Consider the following 21,997-nt stretch of genomic DNA (forward strand, 5'->3'; position numbering starts at 1 on the left):
ATCATGTGTGCTTACGGACTGTATCCCTGCAGACTGTATTGATCTATATTCATATATAATGTATATATTGTGTTTTTTATGTTGATTTAATTTTTTTTTTTTTTAATTTTTTTTTAAATTTTTTTTTTTTTTAAATTTTTTTAATTTCTTGTGCGGCCCGGTGGTTGGGGGCCACTGCATTAAACAATGTAACAAGGTTTTTTTCAAAATAAATCAACTCAAGTTATGGGGGGAAAAAAATGCCAACATGGCACTGCCATATTTATTATTGAAATCACAAAGTGCATTATTTTTTTTTAACATGCCTCAAAACAGCAGCTTGGAATTTGGGACATGCTCTCCCTGAGTATGTATATATGTATATTGTATATTGTAGCGTCCCGGAAGAGTTAGTGCTGCAAGGGGTTCTGGGTATTTGTTCTGTTGTGTTTACGTTGTGGATGTTCTCCCGAAATGTGTTTGTCATTCTTGTTTGGTGTGGGTTCACAGTGTGGCGCATATTTGTAACAGTGTTAAAGTTGTTTATACGGTCACCCTCAGTGTGACCTGTATGGCTGTTGACCAAGTATGACTTGCATTCACTTGTGTGTGTGAAAAGCCGTTTTAAAAAGTCATCCATTTTACTTTTTGAAACCGATCATTTTCGATGTTACATTTTAAAGCATTTATCGGCCGATGATATCGGCAGTCCGATATTATCGGACATCTCTAAATTTCCGTTGTTTAAATGTGCTATACAAATAAAGTGGATTGGACTGATTAGTATTAGAAGCGGCCTGCAGGCCACATTTATTTTGCACGCACCAATACTCCCATCAGTGTTGGCGCTAGGAATTTTCAAAATGGACCCCCGTCAAGTCATAAAAATGGGGTCGCACAGTCAAATTTTGGGGCGTTTTTTTGTGTGAATTATATTTATATAGCGCTTTTTCTCTAGTGACTCAAAGCGCTTTTACATAGTGAAACCCAATATCTGTAAGTTACATTTAAAACCAGTGTGGGTGGCACTGGGAGCAGGTGGGTAAAGTGTCTTGCCCAAGGACACAACGGCAGTGACTAGGATGGCGGAGGCGGGGATCGAACCTGGAACCCTCTACCAGCCGAGCTATACCACCCAAATGTATGCAGTATGCTGTTATATCTCACATTCTATAGTGTGTTTTGGAAAAAGGTTGTCATAAACGTTAATTCATTAAAAAAAATACATAAAAAACACATTTTTATACATATATAAATGTATTCAGTTATAAACATTCCTCCACTTTCTTCTTTCCTTCATGGATCTAAACTTTACCGCTGCCGGTATTTTTTTTCTATATTTTTATTGTAATATTTTGTTCTATTTTTGGCCAAAGTAAGACAAAGAAAACAATCTATACTTTTTTTAAGTTTTAATGCCATGATTTTAATAGTCCGGCGGGCGTAAAATGACTTTGACAGCCCTGCTTTAGAGTTTTCAACACTTCTCTCCGTACTTGGAACCCCCGCCCAGCGGCGGGACAGCTTAAGACTAGTGAAGTCCCTGGAAAATGAGTGCATAATAATAATAAAGGGGTGCACAAAAAGAATCAACTTGCATCCGATTCACAGATTCTCACTCATCCCCGATTCTGCGTAAACCCGAAACCGGTGAAGTTGGCACGTTGTGTAAATGGTAAATAAAAACACAATACAATGATTTGCAAATCCTTTTCAATAGGGATGTCCGATAATGGCTTTTTGCCGATATCCGATATTCCGATATAGTCCAACTCTTTAATTACAGAAAATCAACCGATACCGATATATACAGTCGTGGAATTAACACATTATTATGTCTAATTTGGACAACCAGGTATGGTGAAGATAAGGTACTTTTAAAAAAAATTAAAATTAAAAACATTTTCTTGAATAAAAAATAAAGTACATCAATATAAAAACAGTTACATAAAAACTAGTAATGAATGAAAATGAGTAAAATTAACTGTTAAAGGTTAGTACTATTAGTGGAGCAGCAGCACGCACAATCATGTGTGCTTACGGACTGTATCCCTTGCAGACTGTATTGATATATATTGATATATAATGTAGGAAGCAGAATATTAATAACAGAAAGAAACAACCCTTTTGTGTGAATGAGTGTAAATGGGGGAGGGAGGTTTTTTGGGTTGGTGCACTAATTGTAAGTGTATCTTGTGTTTTTTATGTTGATTTAATTTTAAAAAAAAACAAAAATTAAAAAAAAAAAAAAAGATACAGATAATAAAAAAAACGATACCGATAATTTCCGATATTACATTTTAACGCATATATCGGACATCTCTACTTTTCAACTTATATTCAATTGAATAGACTGCAAAGACAAGATATTTCATGTTCCAACTGAGAAACTTTGTTATTTTTTGCAAATATTAGCTCATTTGGAATTTGATGCCTGCGACATGTTCCAAAAAAGCTGCCACAAGTGGCAAAAAAGACTGAGAAAGTTGAGGAATGCTCATCCAACACTTATTTGGGAACAGGTGGGTGCCATGATTGGGTATAAAAGCAGCTTCCACGAAACGCTCAGTCGTTCACAAACAAGGACGGGGCGAGGGTCACCACTTTGTCAACAAATGCGTGAGCAAATTGTTTAAGATCAACATTTCTCAACCAGCTATTGCAAGGAATTTAGGGATTTCACCATCTACGCTCTGTAATATCATCAAAAGGTGCAGAGAATCTGGAGAAATCACTGCACGTAACATTGAATGGATCCCTTAGGCGGTACTGCATCAAAAAGCGACATCGGTGTGTAAAGGATATCACCACATGGGCTCAGGAACACTTCAGAAAACCACTGTCAGTAACTACAGTTGGTCGCTACATCTGTAACTGCGAGTTAAAACTCTACTATGCAAAACCAAAGCCATTTATCAACAACACCCAGAAACGCCGCCGGCTTCGCTGGGCCCGAGATCATCTAAGATGGACTGATGCAAAGTGGAAAAGTGTTCTGTGGTCTGACGAGTCCACATTTCAAATTGTTTTTGATAACTGTGGACGTCAAAGAGGAAAAGAACCATCCGGATTGTTATAGGTGCAAAGTTGAAAAGCCAGCATGTGTGATGGTATGGGGGTGTATTGGTGCCCAAGGCATGGGTAACTTACACATCTGTGAAGGCGCCATTAATGCTGAAAGGTACATACAGCTTTTGGAGCATCCAAGCAACGTTATCATGAACGCCCCTGCTTATTTCAGCAAGACAATGCCAAGCCACGTGTTACATCAACGTGGCTTCATAGTAAAAGAGTGCAGGTACTAGACTGGCCTGCCTGTAGTCCAGACCTGTCTCTCATTGAAAATGTGTGGCGCATTATGAAGCCTAAAATAGCACAACGGAGACGCCCGGACTGTTGAACAACTTAAGCTGTACATCAGGGGTCACCAACCTTTTTGAAAGCAAGAGCTACTTCTTGGGTAGTGATTAATGCGAAGGGCTACCAGTTTGATACACACTTAAATAAATTGCCAGAAATAGCCAATTTGCTCAATTTACCTTTAACTCTGTTATTATTAATAATTAATGATATTTACACTTAATTGAACGGTTTAAAAGAGGAGAAAACACGAAAAAAATGACAATTAAATTTTGAAACATGGTTTGTCTTCAATTTCGACTCTTTAAAATTCAAAATTCAACCGAAAAAAAGAGAAAAACTTAAAAAAATAATTTATGGAACATCATTAGTAATTTTTCCTGGTTAAGATTAATTTTAGAATTTTGATGACATGTTTTAAATAGGTTAAAATCCAATCTACACTTTGTTAGAATATATAACAAATTGGACCAAGCTATATTTCTAACAAAGACATATGATTATTTTTTCTAGAATTTCCAGAACAAAAATTAAAAAAAAATCAAAAGACTTTGAAATAAGATTTAAATTTGATTCTACAGATTCTCTAGATTTGCCAGAATATTTTTTTTGAATTTTAATCATAATAAGTTTGAAGAAATATTTCACAAATATTCTTCGTCGGAAAAATAGAAGCTAAAATTAAGAATTAAATTAAAATCTATTTATTATTCTTTACAATAAAAAATAAAATAAATTACTTGAACATTGATTTAAATTGTCAGGAAAGAAAAGGAAGGAATTTAAAAGGTAAAAAGGTATATGTGTTTAAAAATCCTAAAATCATTTTTAAGGTTGTATTTTGTCTCTAAAATTATCTTTCTGAAAGTTATAAGAAGCAAAGTAAAAAAATGAATGAATTTATTTAAACAAGTGAAGACCAAGTCTTTAAATATTTTCTTGGATTTTCAAATTCTATTTGAGTTTTGTCTCTCTTAGAATTAAAAATGTCGGGCAAAGCGAGACCAGCTTGCTAGTAAATAAATACAATTTAAAAAATAGAGGCAGCTCACTGGTAAGTGCTGCTATTTGAGCTATTTTTAGAACAGGCCGGCGGGCTACTCATCTGGTCCTTACGGGCTACCTGGTGCCCGCGGGCACCGCGTTGGTGACCCCTGCTGTACATCAAGCAAGAATGGGAAATAATTCCACCTGAAAAGCTTCAAAAATGTGTCTCCTCAATTCCCAAACGTTTACTGAGTGTTGTTAAAAGGAAAGGCCATGTAACACAGTGGTAAAAAATGTTTGCAATGTGTTGCTGCCATTAAATTCTAACTTAATGATTCTTTGCAAAAAATAAATCCATTTTCTCAGTGTGAACATGAAATATCTTGTCTTTGCAGTCTATTCAATTGAATATAAGTTGAAAAGGATTAACAAATCATTGTATTTTGTTTTTATTTACCATTTACACAACGTGACAACTTCACTGCTTTTGGGTTTTGTACTTATTATTCCAAATAATACACTGCGAGACGCGGTTTGAATCGAGAATCGATTCTGAATGGAATCGGCTCCCCAGGAATCAGATTGAATCGTTCGGCGCCCAAAGATTCACCCCCCTCCCCCCCCTAGTGCATAACGTCCCGCTTTTAAGACTTGAAAACGCTCCGTCTCAGTTCCTCTCGATTTGCTCGATGTCGAGTTCGCCGCCGAGGAGATACGCCCCCTCCTTCCCGGCGTGGCAAAGCCCCGCCCACAGAGGCACCTTCGTCTTCCCGATCCAGTCCGTCTCCTCGAAGGCGAGCTGGGTCTCACCCGGGACGCGGCCCGGACTGTTCGTGGAGGAGTCCTCCCTGGCGGGAGGGGCCGGGCTTTGGCCGGACTCGCGGATATCGTGGCCCGTTATCCCGGGGCAGCTCAGGCTGTGGAAGTTACGAAGTTTCTGCCAAGGACGACAAGAGAGAGACGCATTAGCTTAGGGCGGCACTAACATCCTTTCATCATTTTCAAAAATCAATTGGGAAAAAATGAAAATAAGTTTCCAAATTATTTGCCACTTGTCAAGATTTGAAATTGAATTTCTAGACATTTTCACAGCTATTAACTTACTCTTAATTTTTGCCTGAATACCTGGATATTGTCTGTTTTCAAGTGATCAATTTGAGCAGATAACTATTCAAATAATATATTGTTTAAAGATTCTGGAACACCTCGAGGATGCGAATTTAAGAATTGCATTTTGAATATTGCTTGTTTTTAGAATTAAATACAGTTTGGACACACCAATGTGTTTTCTTTAGTGAGGAAGACAAGCAGGAGGTTTTTGTTTCATGTCTCTACGACATTCCTACTGGAAGTTACATGCAGTTTAGTCTGTGTTTTCTTCCTAGGGGGCGCTAGAGCGCAATTTTGATTTTTTTTTTTTATTAGATCGCAATTTTCGCCAGTCCTGATGTGTGTGTCCAATTTGGTGAGTTTTGAAGCATGTTAAGGGGGTCAAATTACAGCTCAAAGAGGCAAAGGTGACTGTTTTTACTAAACTTTTGTTTTGAAGGGGGAATTGCAAACTTCCTGTTGATTTTTGCTGAAGGATGTCACTGTATGAAATCTAGGTCTAAGTGAGACCTACATAGAGGTTTTTGTTTCATGTCTCTACGACATTCCTACTGGAAGTTACAGGCAGTTTTGTCTGTTTTCTTCCTAGGGGGCGCTAAAGCGCAATTTGGAGTTTTGGGGTTGGTTTTTTTTAATAGATCGCAATTTTTGCCAGTCCTGATGTGTGTCCAGTTTGGTGACTTTTAGAGCATGTTAAGGGGGTCAAATTATAGCTCAACGAGGCAAAAGTGACTTTTTTTATAAAACGTTTGTTTTGAAGGGGGAATTGCAAACTTCCTGTTGATTTTTGCTGAAGGATGTCAGTGTATGAAATCTAGGTCTAAGTGAGACCTACATAGAGGTTTTTGTTTCATGTCTCTCCAACATTCCTAGTGGGAGTTAAGGCAGTTTTGTCTGTGTTTTCTTCCTAGGGGGCGCTAGAGGGCAATTTTGAGTTTTGGGGCTAGGTTTTTTTGATTAGATCGCAATTTTCGCCAGTCCTGATGTGTGTGTCCAGTTTGGTGAGTTTTGAAGCATGTTAAGGGGGATTTTTTTAAACTGTCATTGTTGTTAACAATGAATCAAAATCAATGTTGTTAAAATTTTGGACCAAATAAAGGCTCTAATTACTTCACATCAAAAATTCTACTTTGAAATATTTTTGGGAGAACATATTTTGTTTGCAATTTAAAAAAAACAAACAATCGAAATACTGTTGGGGCCGGGGGGGGGGGGGGGGGGGGGGGGGGTATTGCATATTTTGTGTGTTTACCATAAGTTTTCCATGACAAAAACAGCATAAAACAAACAAAAAACATACAAAGATATTTAAAAAACCTGAAGTTGAGCTAGAGGTTTTAGTGTTTAAAGAAAAAATTATAATATATGACTTATTTTTAACACTTTTCATCAATGTGTTTCCTTTAGTGAGGAAGACAAGCAGGAGATGGATAAATTGATGGCCATGACATGGGTGTCTAAACTGCGGCCCGGAACTTTTTTTTTAACGGCCCACAGCACATTCTAAAAGTACTATAACAGGCAAAAAAAAAAAATATTGCAATGCTGACTCTAATAACTCAAAGCTTTTCTTTGAAAATTATAATTGCTCGGAAAATAAAAAATGAATTAAAATGAATGTTATTATGAATTATTGGCCTATTGAAGTCTTCAAATACCAAACATTCTACTTTAAAATATATTTTTAGGGAAAATATTATATATTATTTTGTGTGTTTGCCATTAAAAAATATATATATATTTGAAAAAAAAGGGAATAAAAAAACAAATTAACATTAAAGCTGCAAGCAGCGATGGACGGGACCGACTTTGACAGCACATAAAATCCAAACCGGAGCAGTAATTAAAACTCTTTCGTCAACTTTTAATCAGAAGGGTTCAATCTCTCTCTTGTGCTAATTTGAAGCCGACACGACAAACGCGCTCAGAGGAGATAATGTTTGAAAAAAGGTGACCGGTTTTTACAAAACTTTTGTTTTGAAGGGGGAATTGCAAACTTCCTGTTGATTTTTGCTGGGGGTTGTCAATATATGAAATGTAGGTCTAAGTGAGACCTACATAGAGGTTTTTGTTTCATGTCTCTACGACATTCCTACTGGAAGTTACAGGCAGTTTTGTCTGTTTTTTCTTCCTAGGAGCAGTTTTGTCTGTGTTTTCTTCCTAGGGGGCGCTAGAGCGCAATTTTGAGTTTTGGGGTTTGGTTTTTTTATTAGATCGCAATTTTCGCCAGTCCTGATGTGTGTGTCCAATTTGGTGAGTTTTGAAGCATGTTAAGGGGGTCAAATTACAGCTCAAAGAGGCAAAGGTGACTGTTTTTACTAAACTTTTGTTTTGAAGGGGGAATTGCAAACTTCCTGTTGATTTTTGCTGAAGGATGTCAGTGTATGAAATCTAGGTCTGTATTCTGTTTTTATTTACCATTTACACAACGTGCCAACTTCACTGCTTTTGGGGCTTTGTAGAAGAATGGAGGCGCATCATAACGGCACAATGAAGGCACACATACAGGAGTGGATCCCCAGGCTTTGACGCCAGGACCCTGACAGCTGCACACTCCGGGGCGGGAAGCGTGGCCACACGGGGATGATCTGATCTTTACGATTACTAAGAGCGAGCAGCTGCCTCACGCCAGAGGCTGGCAGGAGAACACGGCGTCAGGTGGCTTATGTCGGGGATGCTTCGGACCCGCCGACGTCTCCCCCGCCTACAAGATCGGGGCCTCGTCGGACGTGTGACGCGGGCGAGAGAGCGTCGTCATCATCCGCACTGACCTTGACGCGCCATCAATAGAAGCGGATCAATAGCTCACCAGGCCCGATCCACCCACTGAGCTGGATTTACCCAAATCAATATCTCTTCAGCCGACATGCCTCAGCCCCGCCACGACCCGCTCGCACGCCGACCAGTGACCTCTGCCGCAGCTGCTCTACTTCCTGACTTTGGCAGGCGAACGACATGGCGAGGAAAAACGTTTTAGATCGCCTGGCATGAATTTCATATCGCGGTTATCGTTATTATAGCGGAACTGTACTTTTTTTGCAATTTGTTCACTTATTAAATTAAATTAAATTAAAGCATGCAGGGGCCATTTTGATATTTTTCATTTTCAAACCATAACAAAATATATAGAGATGTCCGATATTATCGGTCTGCCGATATTATCGGCCGATAAATGCGTTAAAATGTAATATCGGAAATTATCGGTAGCGTTTTTTTTATTATCAGTATCGTTTTTTTTGTTTGTTTTTTTTTTGTTTTTTTTAAATTAAATCAACATAAAAAACACAAGATACACTTACAATTAGTGCACCAACCCAAAAAACCTCCCTCCCCCATTTACACTCATTCACACAAAAGGGTTGTTTCTTTCTGTTATTAACACGCGAAGTCCCAGAGAAGGGTCAATTGACATTTTTACCTAGAAAACACACAAGAGGGTCATTTGACCCCTAGTCCCCCCCTGTGGACACTCCTTTTGTTATGAAAATGTGGCTGTTAGTGGCACACGGCAGGGGGCCACTTGAGCCTGTGTGGGGGAGGGGACCTTACAGCTCAAGCTTTAGTTCTGAGGTAGGTTGTGTGTGTTTTTGCAAGGATCAACAGAATGAAGGGATCAACACTCTGACATTTATTGTTAAAAAAAATACAAAACAAAACATATTTACAAAGAATGAAAAAGCAACTGTTTTCCCAGTTTTGGTGTGGAGGGTTGTTGCAGAAGCAATTGTTATTTTTGTGTGCCAAAAATAGTTTAAAAAAAAAAATTTACAAAGAAAAAAGCATATTTACAAAGAATGAAAAACCATGTCCATGTAAACGTGACTGACATACATTTGAGCAGTCACTCACAATCCTGGCACTGCCATTGCTCCTTTCGGCATTTCCCACATGTATAATTTTTCTGTCTACCTAGACAAACTGCCCCTAACAGCCTCATTACCATAACAAAATGAGTGATTAGTGTATTCGGGAAAAGCGTCGGGCCAAATGACCCCTCTCTGGGTCTTCTAGGTAGACAGAAAAATGCTGGGACTTCTAGTGTTAAAGGCCTACTGAAAGCCACTACTACCGACCACGCAGTCTGATAGTTTATATATCAATGATGAAATCTTAACATTGCAACACATGCCAATACGGCCGGGTTAACTTATAAAGTGACATTTTAAAATTCCCGGGAAATATCCGGCTGAAACATCGCGGTATGATGACGTATGCGCGTGACGAAGTCCGAGTAACGGAAGTTATGGTACCCCGTAGAATCCTATACAAAAAGCTCTGTTTTCATTTCATAATTCCACAGTATTCTGGACATCTTTTGCAATTTGTTTAATGAACAATGAAGGCTGCAAAGAAGACAGTTGTAGGTGGGATCGGTGTATTAGCAGCGGACTACAGCAACACAACCAGGAGGTTGTGTTGGAGCGCTAGCCGCGCTAGCCGCGCTAGCCGCCGACTTCACCTTGACTTCCTACGTCTCAGGGCCGCCAAACGCATCGGGTGAAGTCCTTTGCCCTTCCGCCGATCGCTGGAACGCAGGTGAGCACGGGTGTTGATGAGCAAATGAGGGCTGGCTGGCGTAGGTGGAGACGTCACGTTAGCTCGTAGCTAAAGCATTTCGCCGATGTATTGTCGTGGAGATAAAAGGCACTGAATGTCCATTTCGCGTTCTCGACTCTCATTTTCAAGAGGATATAGTATCCCAGGTGGTTTAAAATACAAATCCGTGATCCACAATAGAAAAAGGAGAGAGTGTGGAATCCAATGAGCCAGCTTGTACCTAAGTTACGGTCAGAGCGAAAAAAGATACGTCCATCACTGCCTCTCTAGTCCTTCACTGTAACGTTCCTCATCTACGAATCTTTCATCCTCGCTCAAATTAATGGGGTAATCGTCACTTTCTCGGTCCGAATCTCTCTCGCTCCATTGTAAACAACGGGGAATTGTGAGGAATACTAGCTCCTGTGACGTCACGCTACTTCCGCTACAGGCAAGGCTTTTTTTTATCAGCGAGCAAAAGTTGCGAATTTTATCGTCGATTTTCTCTACTAAATCCTTTCAGCAAAAATATGGCAATATCGCAAAATGATCAAGTATGACACATAGAATGGATCTGCTATTCCCGTTTAAATTTTAAAAAATCATTTCAGTAGGCCTTTAATATTCTGCTTCCTACATTATATATCAATATATATCAATACAGTCTGCAAGGGATACAGTCCGTAAGCACACATGATTGTGCGTGCTGCTGCTCCACTAATAGTACTAACCTTTAACAGTTAATTTTACAAATTTTCATTAATTACTAGTTTCTATGTAACTGTTTTTATATTGTTGTACTTTCTTTTTTATTCAAGAAAATGTTTTTAATTTATTTATCTTATTTTATTTGATTCATTTTTTTTTTTTAAAGTACCTTATCTTCACCATACCTGGTTGTCCAAATTAGGCATAATAATGTGTTAATTCCACGACTGCATATATCGGTTGATATCGGTATCGGTAATTATCGGGACAAGTGTTGTAAATTAGCTTTGGCTACAAACACTGTGATGCATGCATCGGATAACTGTTTCAGATGTCTATGTTTTTGTATCTGTCCCTATTTCAAATAAACCTCTATAATAAAAAATTAAAGAGTTGGACAATATCGGCATATCGGCAAAAAGCCATTATCGGACATCCCTAAAAATATATGGATTTTGTTTGTTTTTTACCTTTAGGGCTCCCGGGGACCATAAAGGGTCTAAGTCAGGGGTGTCCAAAGTGCGGCCCGCAGCTAATTGTTTACCGGCCCGCCACACATTCTGGAAATGCTATTGCAAAAATAAAAATGAATGAGGTGAAATCTAACGAGAAAAAGTTGCAATGTTGACACTAAAGCTGCCATGCAGGCTGCTTTTTTTTTTTTCTTTTGTCTTTCTTTGTTTTCTTTTTTTGCCATTTCTCCCAACAAAAAAAAAATAATGACAAAAAAATCCATGTTATAATGAATTATTTTCAAGGCTCCAATTACTTGAAATATTTCACTTTAAAATGTTTTATGTGGTAAATATTGCATATATTGTGTAGTTGCCATATAAAAACAGTTTTATTTGACAAAAGAGCATAAAACAAACAAAATAATAGTTCAAACTAGGGATGTCCGATAATGGCTTTTTGCCGATATCCGATATTCCGATATTGTCCAACTCTTTAATTACCGATACCGATATCAACCGATACCGATATCAACCGATATATGCAGTCGTGGAATTAAAACATTATTATGCCTAATTTGGACAACCAGGTATGGTGAAGATAAGGTACTTTTTAAAAAAAATAGTAAAATAAGAAATAAATTAAAAACATTTTCTTGAATAAAAAAGAAAGTACAACAATATAAAAACAGTTACATAGAAACTAGTAATGAATGAAAATTAGTAAAATTAACTGTTAAAGGTTAGTACTATTAGTGGAGCAGCAGCATGCACAATCATGTGTGCTTACGGACTGTATCCCTTGCAGACTGTATTGATATATATTGATATATAATGTAGGAAGCAGAATATTAATAACAGAAAGAAACAACCCTTTTGTGTGAATGAGTGTAAATGGGGGAGGGAGGTTTTTTGGCTTGGTGCACTAATTGTAAGTGTATCTTGTGTTTTTTATGTTGATTTAATTAAAAAAAAAACGATACCGATAAAAAAACCAATACCGATAATTTCCGATATTACATTTTAACGCATATATCGTCCGATAATATCGGCAGGCCGATATTATCGGACATCTCTAATTACAACATTGATTTCTTTTTTTTTTTGGAGGAATGGCAAAAAAATCTAAATAAAGATAGACAAAAGAAGAACAAAAAAGCCTGCATGGTAACTTTGTGTCAACATTGCAACTTTTTCTAAGTAGATTTCACCTCATTCCACTTTTTTTTTATTTTTGCAATAGTATTTCCAGAATGTGTGGCAGGCCGGTACACAATTAGCTGCGGGCCGCACTTTGGACACCCCTGTATTAAATAAACCAAAATATGACTTATTATATCTTTGTGGAAAATATTGGACACTGTGTGTTGTCAAGCTTATGAGATGCGATGCAAGTGTAAGCCACTGTCACACTATTGTTCTTTTTTTAATTAATGTTTTTAATGATAATGTCAATGAGGGATTTTTAATCACTGCTATTTTGACATTGTTACTAATATTGACACTGTTGTTGATAATATTCATTTTTGTTTCACTACTTTTAGATTGTTCTGTGTGGTGTTTGTGTGTCCTCTCAATTGCTGTTTATTGCAGTTCTGATTGTTGCTGGGTCGGGTTTGGTTTTGGAATTGGATTGCATTGTTATGGTATTGTTGTGTATTGTTTTGTTGGATTGATTAATAAATTCATTAAAAAAAAGCATGTTTTACTCAATATAGGTCTTCAAATCTCAGCTACAAGCTGTAATATCTTACCGAGATCATTTAGGACCAAAACTCTTAAAACAGGGGTCACCAACGCGGTGCCCGCGGGCACCAGGTAGCCCGTAAGGACCAGATGAGTAGCCCGCTGGCTGTTCTAAAAATAGCTCAAATAGCAGCACTTACCAGTGAGCTGCATCTATTTTTTAAATTTTATTTATTTACTAGCAAGCTGGTCTTTCTTTGCCCGACATTTTTGATTCTAAGAGAGACAAAATTTAAATAGAATTTGAAAATCCAAGAAAATATTTTAAAGACTTGGTCTTCACTTGTTTAAATAAATTCATTAATTTTTTTACTTTGCTTCTTATAACTTTCAGAAAGACAATTTTAGAGAAAAAAATACAACCTTAAAAATGATTTTAGGATTTTTAAACACATATACCTTTTTACCTTTTAAATTCCTTCCTCTTCTTTCCTGACAATTTAAATCAATGTTCAAGTAATTTTTTTTTTTATTATTGTAAAGAATAATAAATACATTTTAATTTAATTCTTCATTTTAGCTTCTGTTTTTTCAACGAAGAATATTTGTGAAATATTTCTTCAAACTTATTATGATTAAAATTCAAAAAAAATATTCTGGCAAATCTAGAAAATCTGTAGAATCAAATGTAAATCTTATTTCAAAGTCTTTTGAATTTCCTTTAAAATTTTTGTTCTGGAAAATCTAGAAGAAATAATGATTTGTCTTTGTTAGAAATATAGCTTGGTCCAATTTGTTATATATTCTAACAAAGTGTAGATTGGATTTTAACCTATTTAATCAAAATTCTAAAATTATCTTAAACAGGAAAAATTACTAATAATGTTCCATAAATTCTTTTTAAAATTTTTCGGTTGAATTTTGAATTTTAAAGAGTCGAAATTGAAGATAAACTATGTTTCAAAATTTAATTGTCATTTTTTTCGTGTTTTCTCCTCTTTTAAACTGTTCAATTAAGTGTAAATATCATTAATTATTAATAATAACATAGAGTTAAAGGTAAATTGAGCAAATTGGCTATTTCTGGCAATTTATTTAAGTGTGTATCAAACTGGTAGCCCTTCGCATTAATCACTACCCAAGAAGTAGCTCTTGCTTTCAAAAAGGTTGGTGACCCCTGTCTTAAAACAAGTAAAACACTCCAACATAAAATCTGCTTAGTGAGAAGAATGATCTTATCAGACAGAAAATAAGCAAATATCACCCTTATTTGAGATATTTCATCTTACTTAGATTTCAGTTTTTGCAGTGCATGCGATCCCTTCTTGACTGAACCTCGCTGGCATCAAAAAACGCTGTTAGAGTTTCCGACATGAACGGCGAAAAATTGACGCGCGAAGAAGAGGACTACGGTTTCGGGACTAACACCAACCTGGGTCATCTTGGCCAGATCCAGCGAAGGCCTCTGCGTGTCCGCCGGTCTCCTGCGCTTCACGCCGATCTTCTTGTCGTTGAGGACGCAAGGTTGCGAGCGGCTACGAGCCAGGCCACCGCGGCGCTCCATCTCAGGGGTGGAGTCCGGGGAGCTGATGGGCTCGGGGATCTGTTCGTGAGAGAGGTAGAGGGGCTGGACCGTGGGACTGGTCGTGGGGAAGCAGGGCAGGTCTTGGGGGTTGCAGCGGGCGGGCAGGCTGAAGCTGGAGCTGCGTTGCATGCCCGCCTGAGCCCCTCTGGAGGCGGCGGCGCTGGTTCCGCCGCGCTGGACGCTACCGCCGCTGTGGCACCGCCTTTTCTCCACGCTGGTCCACACGCGGGAGCCCTGGGGGCGCCAGGCGCTGCGATGGAGTTCATCAGAGCAGGACAAGGACCTGCACTGCCTCTTGCTGGGCGGCGCCGTGACCAGCGAGGAGGCGGCCTCGGTCAGGCTGAGGTCCTGCAGCAGGCTGGTGATGGTGCTGGAGGCGGTGCCGACGTCCCAGCCCCAGTGGGCGGACGTCCCGTGCACCTCGGGCAGGACGTCCCACAGGCTCTCCAGGCTGGTCCCGACTGGCCTCTGGTGCGCCGCCTCACACCACCGCCTTGTATCTGCACCGGAAGACATCTTTTATTCAGAACTGCCCCGAGAGGAGACAACCCCACAACCCTTGCAAGAACATCCTCAACAAACATCCACAGGCTGCAAGGATGACTTGCAACATTTCTTCATGTGATTGAATATTATTTTTATCCTCACCAGAGGTCAGTCGCTTTTTTTAAGGACACAAGTTTTCCATTTCGATTCTTTCTAGAAAGAAGGCCTACCAGCACAAGCAATCATACACACCAGGGTCTCTACACACCAGGGTCTCTACACACCAGGGTCTCTAAACCCTTTTAACCTTGCGGCCCAATTTTTCCACTACAGGGTGCCCCGGGGCCCACTCAAATACTAACACTGAATTAGTAGTATTACTCTTAATTTTAATGGTATTCAATAATTTGACCTTTTACAACCCTATCAAATATGAAACCATGATTATTGTTTATTTAACACATAAACCTTAGACTTAGGCCAGGCTGATTGGAGAAAAAAGTATTGACTAAATATTAGGGCTGCAACTAACGATTAATTTGATAATCGATTAATCTGTCGATTATTACTTCGATTAATCGATTAATAATCGGATAAAAGAGACAAACTACATTTCTATCCTTTCCAGTATTTTATTGAAAAAAAAACAGCATACTGGCACCATACTTATTTTGATTATTGTTTCTCAGCTGTTTGTACATGTTGCAGTTTATAAATAAAGGTTTATTTAAAAAAATATATATAATAATAATAATAAAAAAATATATATTTTTATTTTTTTAATTTTTTTAAAAGCTTCTGCGCATGCGCATAGCATAGATCCAACGAATCGATGACTAAATTAATCGGCAACTATTTTTATAATCGATTTTAATCGATTAGTTGTTGCAGCCCTACTAAATATAAAAAGACTCATTAATACATGACGAAAAATAAATTTTCACGGCCCACAAGTGTCTTCAAACGGACCTTTGAGACGTCATAAGGAATCTTGCCCGCTAGATATTGCATTCGTTATAAGAGTCTAGCATTGTTTTTATTTTATTTTCATAAAGAAATACAATCATGTGTGCTTACGGACTGTATCCCTGCAGACTGTATTGATCTATATTGATATATAATGTGTTTTTTATGTTAATTTAATATAAAAAATAAAAAAGTATTATTTTTTTATTTCTTGTGCGACCAATCGGTCCACGGACCGGTGGTTGGGGACCAGTGATTTAGAGGACAACATGAATTTTCCCTGGTCCGTGACCTTTTATCATGCTCTGATAGCGCGGCATTTATTTATGACCCGATGCGAGCAACCTTCCCTAGTAATGGTGCAAAAAAAACAACAACTAATCCAACCAACACAAAATGTCAACAGACAAGGTCACTGAACTTTGTGGGTATTGTAAAAAAAACGACAAAGATTCAAAGTTACATCCATTACAAAGCATGATGGGAAAAATGCAAAACCCTCTCCACACTTATTCATGTTTAGCGGCTTAAAATTTGGTTGATTTCAATCCTTTAAAGAGGTACTTTTTTTGCCCCACTGTATATATATACATATATATACATACATACATACATACATAATTAAAAAAAAATATATATATATATATTTATTTTATTTTTATATATATTTTATATATATAAAAAAATATATTTAAATGTTTTTATTTATTTATTTATATATATATATATATATATATATATATTTTATTTGTATATATATTATATATATATAAAAATAAATATATATATATATTTAATTTTTTAAATTTATATATATATATATATATTATATATATATATATATATATATATATATAAAATATATATATATATTTTAATTTTTTTATTATATATATATATATATATATATATATATATATATATATATATATATATATATATATATATATATATATATATAAATTAAAAAAATTAAATATATATATATATATTTTTTTAAATATATATATAAAATATATATACAAATATATATATATATAAAAATAAATTAAAAAAATGTAATATATTTGTATATATATAAAATATATATAAAAATAAAATAAATATATATATATATAAAAATATGTATAAAATATACATATATATAAATAAATAAAATATATATATATATATATATATATATATAAATAAATAAATAAAAATAAAAAATAAATATATATATACATATAAATAAATAAAAATATATATATTAAAAAAAAAAAAAAAGATATATATATATATATATATATATATTTCAAAAAGTTTATTTGCCCAATGCGCCCCCCCAAGTCAAAAAGTTAGGACTCCCTGGTCTAAATGCTAGACCTGAGCCAGAAACCAGTACCATAACAAGACAGGTGGTATCAGGACATGAAAAACCAGGCCATGTCTAATAGTTACTGGCGTCAGATTGGATTTTCCATCAGCTCGGTCTTACCCATGAGTCCAGGAGAGAAGAGGGCGGTCCCCTGGCTCATGGTCTGTGCCTGGAACTGTGGAAACACCAGAAACTAACATCAGCTCCACAGTCGGAATAAATCAAGAGGAATACAACCCAAACATTCCGCAATGTGGTCGTTTGGTGTTATTTGTGCGACGCCTCCGCGAGTGTCAGTGGCAGAGGGGAACGTGGCTCGCAGATTTCTTCTCCACCTACGGCGAGCCGCTCCGTGAGTCACCGGTGTGGAACGTGGAGTGGACTATGTGACGACGAGTGTCGGGTGGGTGACCGAACACGCTGGCGGTGGTTGGCGATGATGCAATGGCGTGTAACGCACAAGCATCCCCTGTTCCCCTGTTTCTAGCACCCAAACTGTTCTTTCGACGCTCCTCCTTGAAATGTTGTGCAACAGGTTTGCAACAGCTGTGATTGACGACGTACTCTGATGAACTCACGCAGACTGGGGATGGGCGATACGGCCTGTGATCTGTATCGTGATGTATATATTGCAGCCTCTTGCCATTTGACATATAAATGATCATTCTGTTAAAACATAAGCACTTATTCTTCCATGTTTGGATACTTTACATTCGTTTTGGGTATCGATCCAATACAAAGTAGGGACAGGGGCAGTATCGGCCAGACCGATACTTATGCCTCAATGTTTTAAGATCATTGAATGACTTCAGTTTTGACCACAATTGAATCAGTGTAACAATATTAATTAATATTGATATTATTTCATACATGGTCTGATTTAAATAATTTAGTTTTTGCCCTTAAAAGTTCTACTTCTTATTTCCTGAGTTTGTAAGCAATAACAAAAACAACTAAATTCTGTGGTATCGACCCAACACTATACTACTTGGTATCGTTAGTCGATATCTGTATCAGTCTGCCCACCTTTGTTTACAATCAAGCGCTCTCTTAGTGGTTAGCATATCCTCCTATAGCAGGGGTCACCAACATGGTGGTATTTATTTACTAGCAAGCTGGTCTCGCTTTGCCCGACATTTTTAATTCTAAGAGAGACAAAACTCAAATAGAATTTGAAAATCCAAGAAAATATTTTAAAGACTTGGTCTTCACTTGTTTAAATAATTTCATTAATTTTTTTACTTTGCTTCTTATAAAATTCAGAAAGACAATTTTCGAAAAAAAAAAAAACAACTTTAAAAATGATTTTAGGATTTTTAAACACATATACCTTTTTACCTTTTAAATTCCTTCCTCTTCTTTCCTGACAATTTAAATCAATGTTCAAGTAAATTTATTTTTTTTATTGTAAAGAATAATACATCAATTTTAATTTAATTCTTCATTTTAGCTTCTGTTTTTTCGACGAAGAATATTTGTGAAATATTTCTTCAAACTTATGATCAAAATTCAAAAAAATTATTCTGGCAAATCTAGAAAATCTGTAAAATCTCATTTAAATCTTATTTCTAAGTGTTTTGAATTTCTTTTAAAATGTTTGTTCTAGAAAATCTAGAAGAAATAATGATTTGTCTTTGTTAGAAATATAGCTTGGTCCAATTTGTTATATATTCTAACAAAGTGCAGATTGGATTTTAACCTATTTAAAACATGTCATCAAAATTCTAAAATTAATCTTAACCAGGAAAAATTACTAATGATGTTCCATAAATTATTTTTTTTATTTTTTCAAAAACATTTGAATTAGCTAGTTTTTCTCTTCTTTTTTTCGGTTGAATTTTGAATTTTAAAGAGTCGAAATTGAAGATAAACTATGTTTCAAAATTTAATTGTCATTTTTTTCGTGTTTTCTCCTCTTTTAAACCGTTCAATTAAGTGTAAATATCATTAATTATTAATAATAACATAGAGTTAAAGGTAAATTGAGCAAATTGGCTATTTCTGGCAATTTATTTAAGTGTGTATCAAACTGGTAGCCCTTCGCATTAATCACTACCCAAAAAGTAGCTCTCGGTTCAAAAAGGTTGGTGACCCCTGTCCTATAATATGTTTAGTTATTCCTCGTCCTCCAGGGATGACATAAAGAATGCAAGAAAAGTCATTTATTTGCTGACTCCGACGTGGCTTTGCACTGTGGAGGGACGTTAGCCGCTAGCAAGGATGCTACATTGTGTCGAGGGCGCGTTCGCTCACTTCTCGCGGTCGAATTTGCAATAATCCAATGTTATTTGCTGCCGTAGAGGCGAGGATTGCCGACTTGAAAGCGGCTTCACACTGTGGGGGGACGTTAGCCGCTAGCTACCTAGCGAGATGCGTTCGTTTTCTTGTCATCAATTTTGCAGGACACAGCTGGAATGGATTATCACGATATAACAGTATTAAAAGCTCTATTTATGTATTTCTTTTTTTTTAAATAATTTATTTAACAGGGCCAGTGTACATTAATAGACATGACTGAATGTACCAGAATTAAAAGCCATAAAGCTATTTTACATCTGTTGTCCCTGGACCGACGTTAAAAATAGTCAACCTAAAAGCAATAATGATTAGACAACAAAAGATCATTAAAAAAAAGTCCATCAGTGTAATGAGCTACAGTAGCAAAAAGCATAATTATACAAAATATTTTGTCATTAAATTTCAGTGTACAAAACCCAAAAGCAGTGAAGTTGGCACGTTGTGTAAATGGTAAATAAAAACAGAATACAATGATTTGCAAATCCTTTTCAAGTCGTATTCAATTGAATAGACAAGATATTTAATGTTCGAACTGGTAAACTTAGCGATTTTCGATCCCTCAGGCGGTACTGCATCAAAAAGCGACATCAGTGTGTAGAGGATATCACCACATGGGCTCAGGAACACTTCAGAAAACCACTGTCAGTAACTACAGTTGGTCGCTACATCTGTAGGTGCAAGTTAAAACTCTACTATGCAAAGCCAAAGCCATTTATCAACAACACCCAGAAACGCCGCCGGCTTCACTGGGCCCGAGCTCATCTAAGATGGACTGATGCAAAGTGGAAAAGTGTTCTGTGGTCTGACGAGTCCACAAACTGTGGACGTCGTGTCCTCCGGACCAAAGAGGAAAAGAACCATCCGGATTGTTGTAGGCGCAAAGTGGAAAAGCCAGCATCTGTGATGGTATGGGGGTGTATTAGTGCCCAAAACATGGGTAACTTACACATCTGTGAAGGCGCCATTAATGCTGAAAGGTGCGTACCGGTTTTGGAGCAACATATGTTGCCATCCAAGCAATGTTAGCATGGACGCCCCTGCTTATTTCAGCAAGACAATGCCAAGCCACGTGTTACAACAGCATGGCTTCACGGATGGATTGGATGGATGGATGGATGGATGTAACACAGTGGTAAAAATGCCCCTGTGCCAACTGTTTTGCAATGTGTTGCTGCTATAAAATTCTAAGTTAATGATTATTTGAAAAAAATATCTACGTTTCCAGTTGGAACATTAAATATCTTGTCTTTGCAGTCTATTCAATTGAATATAAGTTGAAAAGGATTTGCAAATCATTGTATTCTGTTTTTATTTACCATTTACACAACGTGACAACTTCACTGCTTTTGGGTTTTGTACATAAGAAATCACTGTATAGATACAAAAAATAAGTAAAGTTATTCAATTATATACATGATAAAGATACAATTCCGTTAGACTTGCTAAATATATATATATATATATATATATATATATATATATATATATATATATATATATATATATATATATATATATATATATATATATATATATATATATATATCGCACCACCCTAATGCAGGCATGAAGCAAACAACTTCTTACCGAGCTCAAATGCGTGTTTTTGGACGTCACATCGTCGGCGCCCTTCTTCTCCAGCGTCTTCTTGTAAATGATCACCATGGCAACCCCCATCTTTGTCCCGAGCCGTTGCAGAGAGGGCGAGTCAGGCCGGCCATGGCGACGGGATGTCCAACGTTCCCTCCTAAAGCATCACACCGTTTCCGTGTCTTCCGTGGACGTGCGCTCGCCTCTCGCCGACTGCCGGTTCCTGAGGAGACACAGGACCGCCTTGAAATAACGCGCCGCTGAAACGGAGACCGCCCATCTGTGAGGTGTAAAGGTCGCCCAGACAGCTTGAACGCCATCTGTCACCGACTGTACATATTGATCATGAGTCATTCCTGGGGAATATACACAGAAGTCTCCTAGTCAATCAGGACCCTTCTTGAGCCCTTAAAGGGGCCCCGTTGTGCAAAACCAACATTTCTTACCTATTGGTACCTGCTCTTGTGTATTTGGAATCTAAAGAAGTCTCAAAAATTTGAAATCGAACCATGGAGGCATTGGAAAGTTCCACATTTTGTTAAGTTAAAGCCTTATTCCAAAATGTAATAAATTCCTTTTTGTCCCCAAAATTCTGCACACAATACCCCATAATGACAATGTGAAAAGTTGTTTTTTTTAATTTGCAAATGTATAAAAAAAACAACTTACGGTACTCAATACTTAGTTGATGCACATTTTACTTTTTCTACATTTTGTTAAGTTACAGCCTTATTCCAAAATGTAATAAATTCATTTTTGTCCTCAAAATTCTATGCACAATACCCCATAATGACAATGTGAAAAGTTTTTTTTTTTTTAATTTGCAAATGTATAAAAAAAAAAAAACTTACTCAATACTTAGTTGATGCACATTTTACTTTTTCTACATTTTGTTAA

At 36.7% G+C, this 21,997-nt stretch overlaps 1 protein-coding gene across 2 annotated transcripts in view; it reads right to left on the minus strand.

The window, feature by feature from the left end:
* Positions 1-2,213: 2,213 nt before the first annotated feature.
* The window catches only part of fam53b (family with sequence similarity 53 member B), a 48,699-nt gene continuing 28,915 nt past the window's right edge, over positions 2,214-21,997 (minus strand). For both annotated transcript variants that reach the window (XM_062055349.1, XM_062055350.1), the window contains exons 2-5: positions 21,098-21,323; positions 17,333-17,387; positions 14,251-14,903; positions 2,214-5,263 (exon numbers count right to left, since the gene is read on the minus strand). In XM_062055349.1, coding sequence (XP_061911333.1) covers positions 4,994-5,263; positions 14,251-14,903; positions 17,333-17,387; positions 21,098-21,187 — 1,068 coding nt within the window. In that variant the 5' untranslated portion in view covers positions 21,188-21,323 and the 3' untranslated portion in view covers positions 2,214-4,993. The remainder of the gene's footprint in view (positions 5,264-14,250; positions 14,904-17,332; positions 17,388-21,097; positions 21,324-21,997) is intronic.

The sequence above is a fragment of the Entelurus aequoreus genome, linkage group LG08 (assembly GCF_033978785.1).
Source record: "Entelurus aequoreus isolate RoL-2023_Sb linkage group LG08, RoL_Eaeq_v1.1, whole genome shotgun sequence".
NCBI classification, from domain to species: Eukaryota; Metazoa; Chordata; class Actinopteri; order Syngnathiformes; family Syngnathidae; genus Entelurus; species Entelurus aequoreus.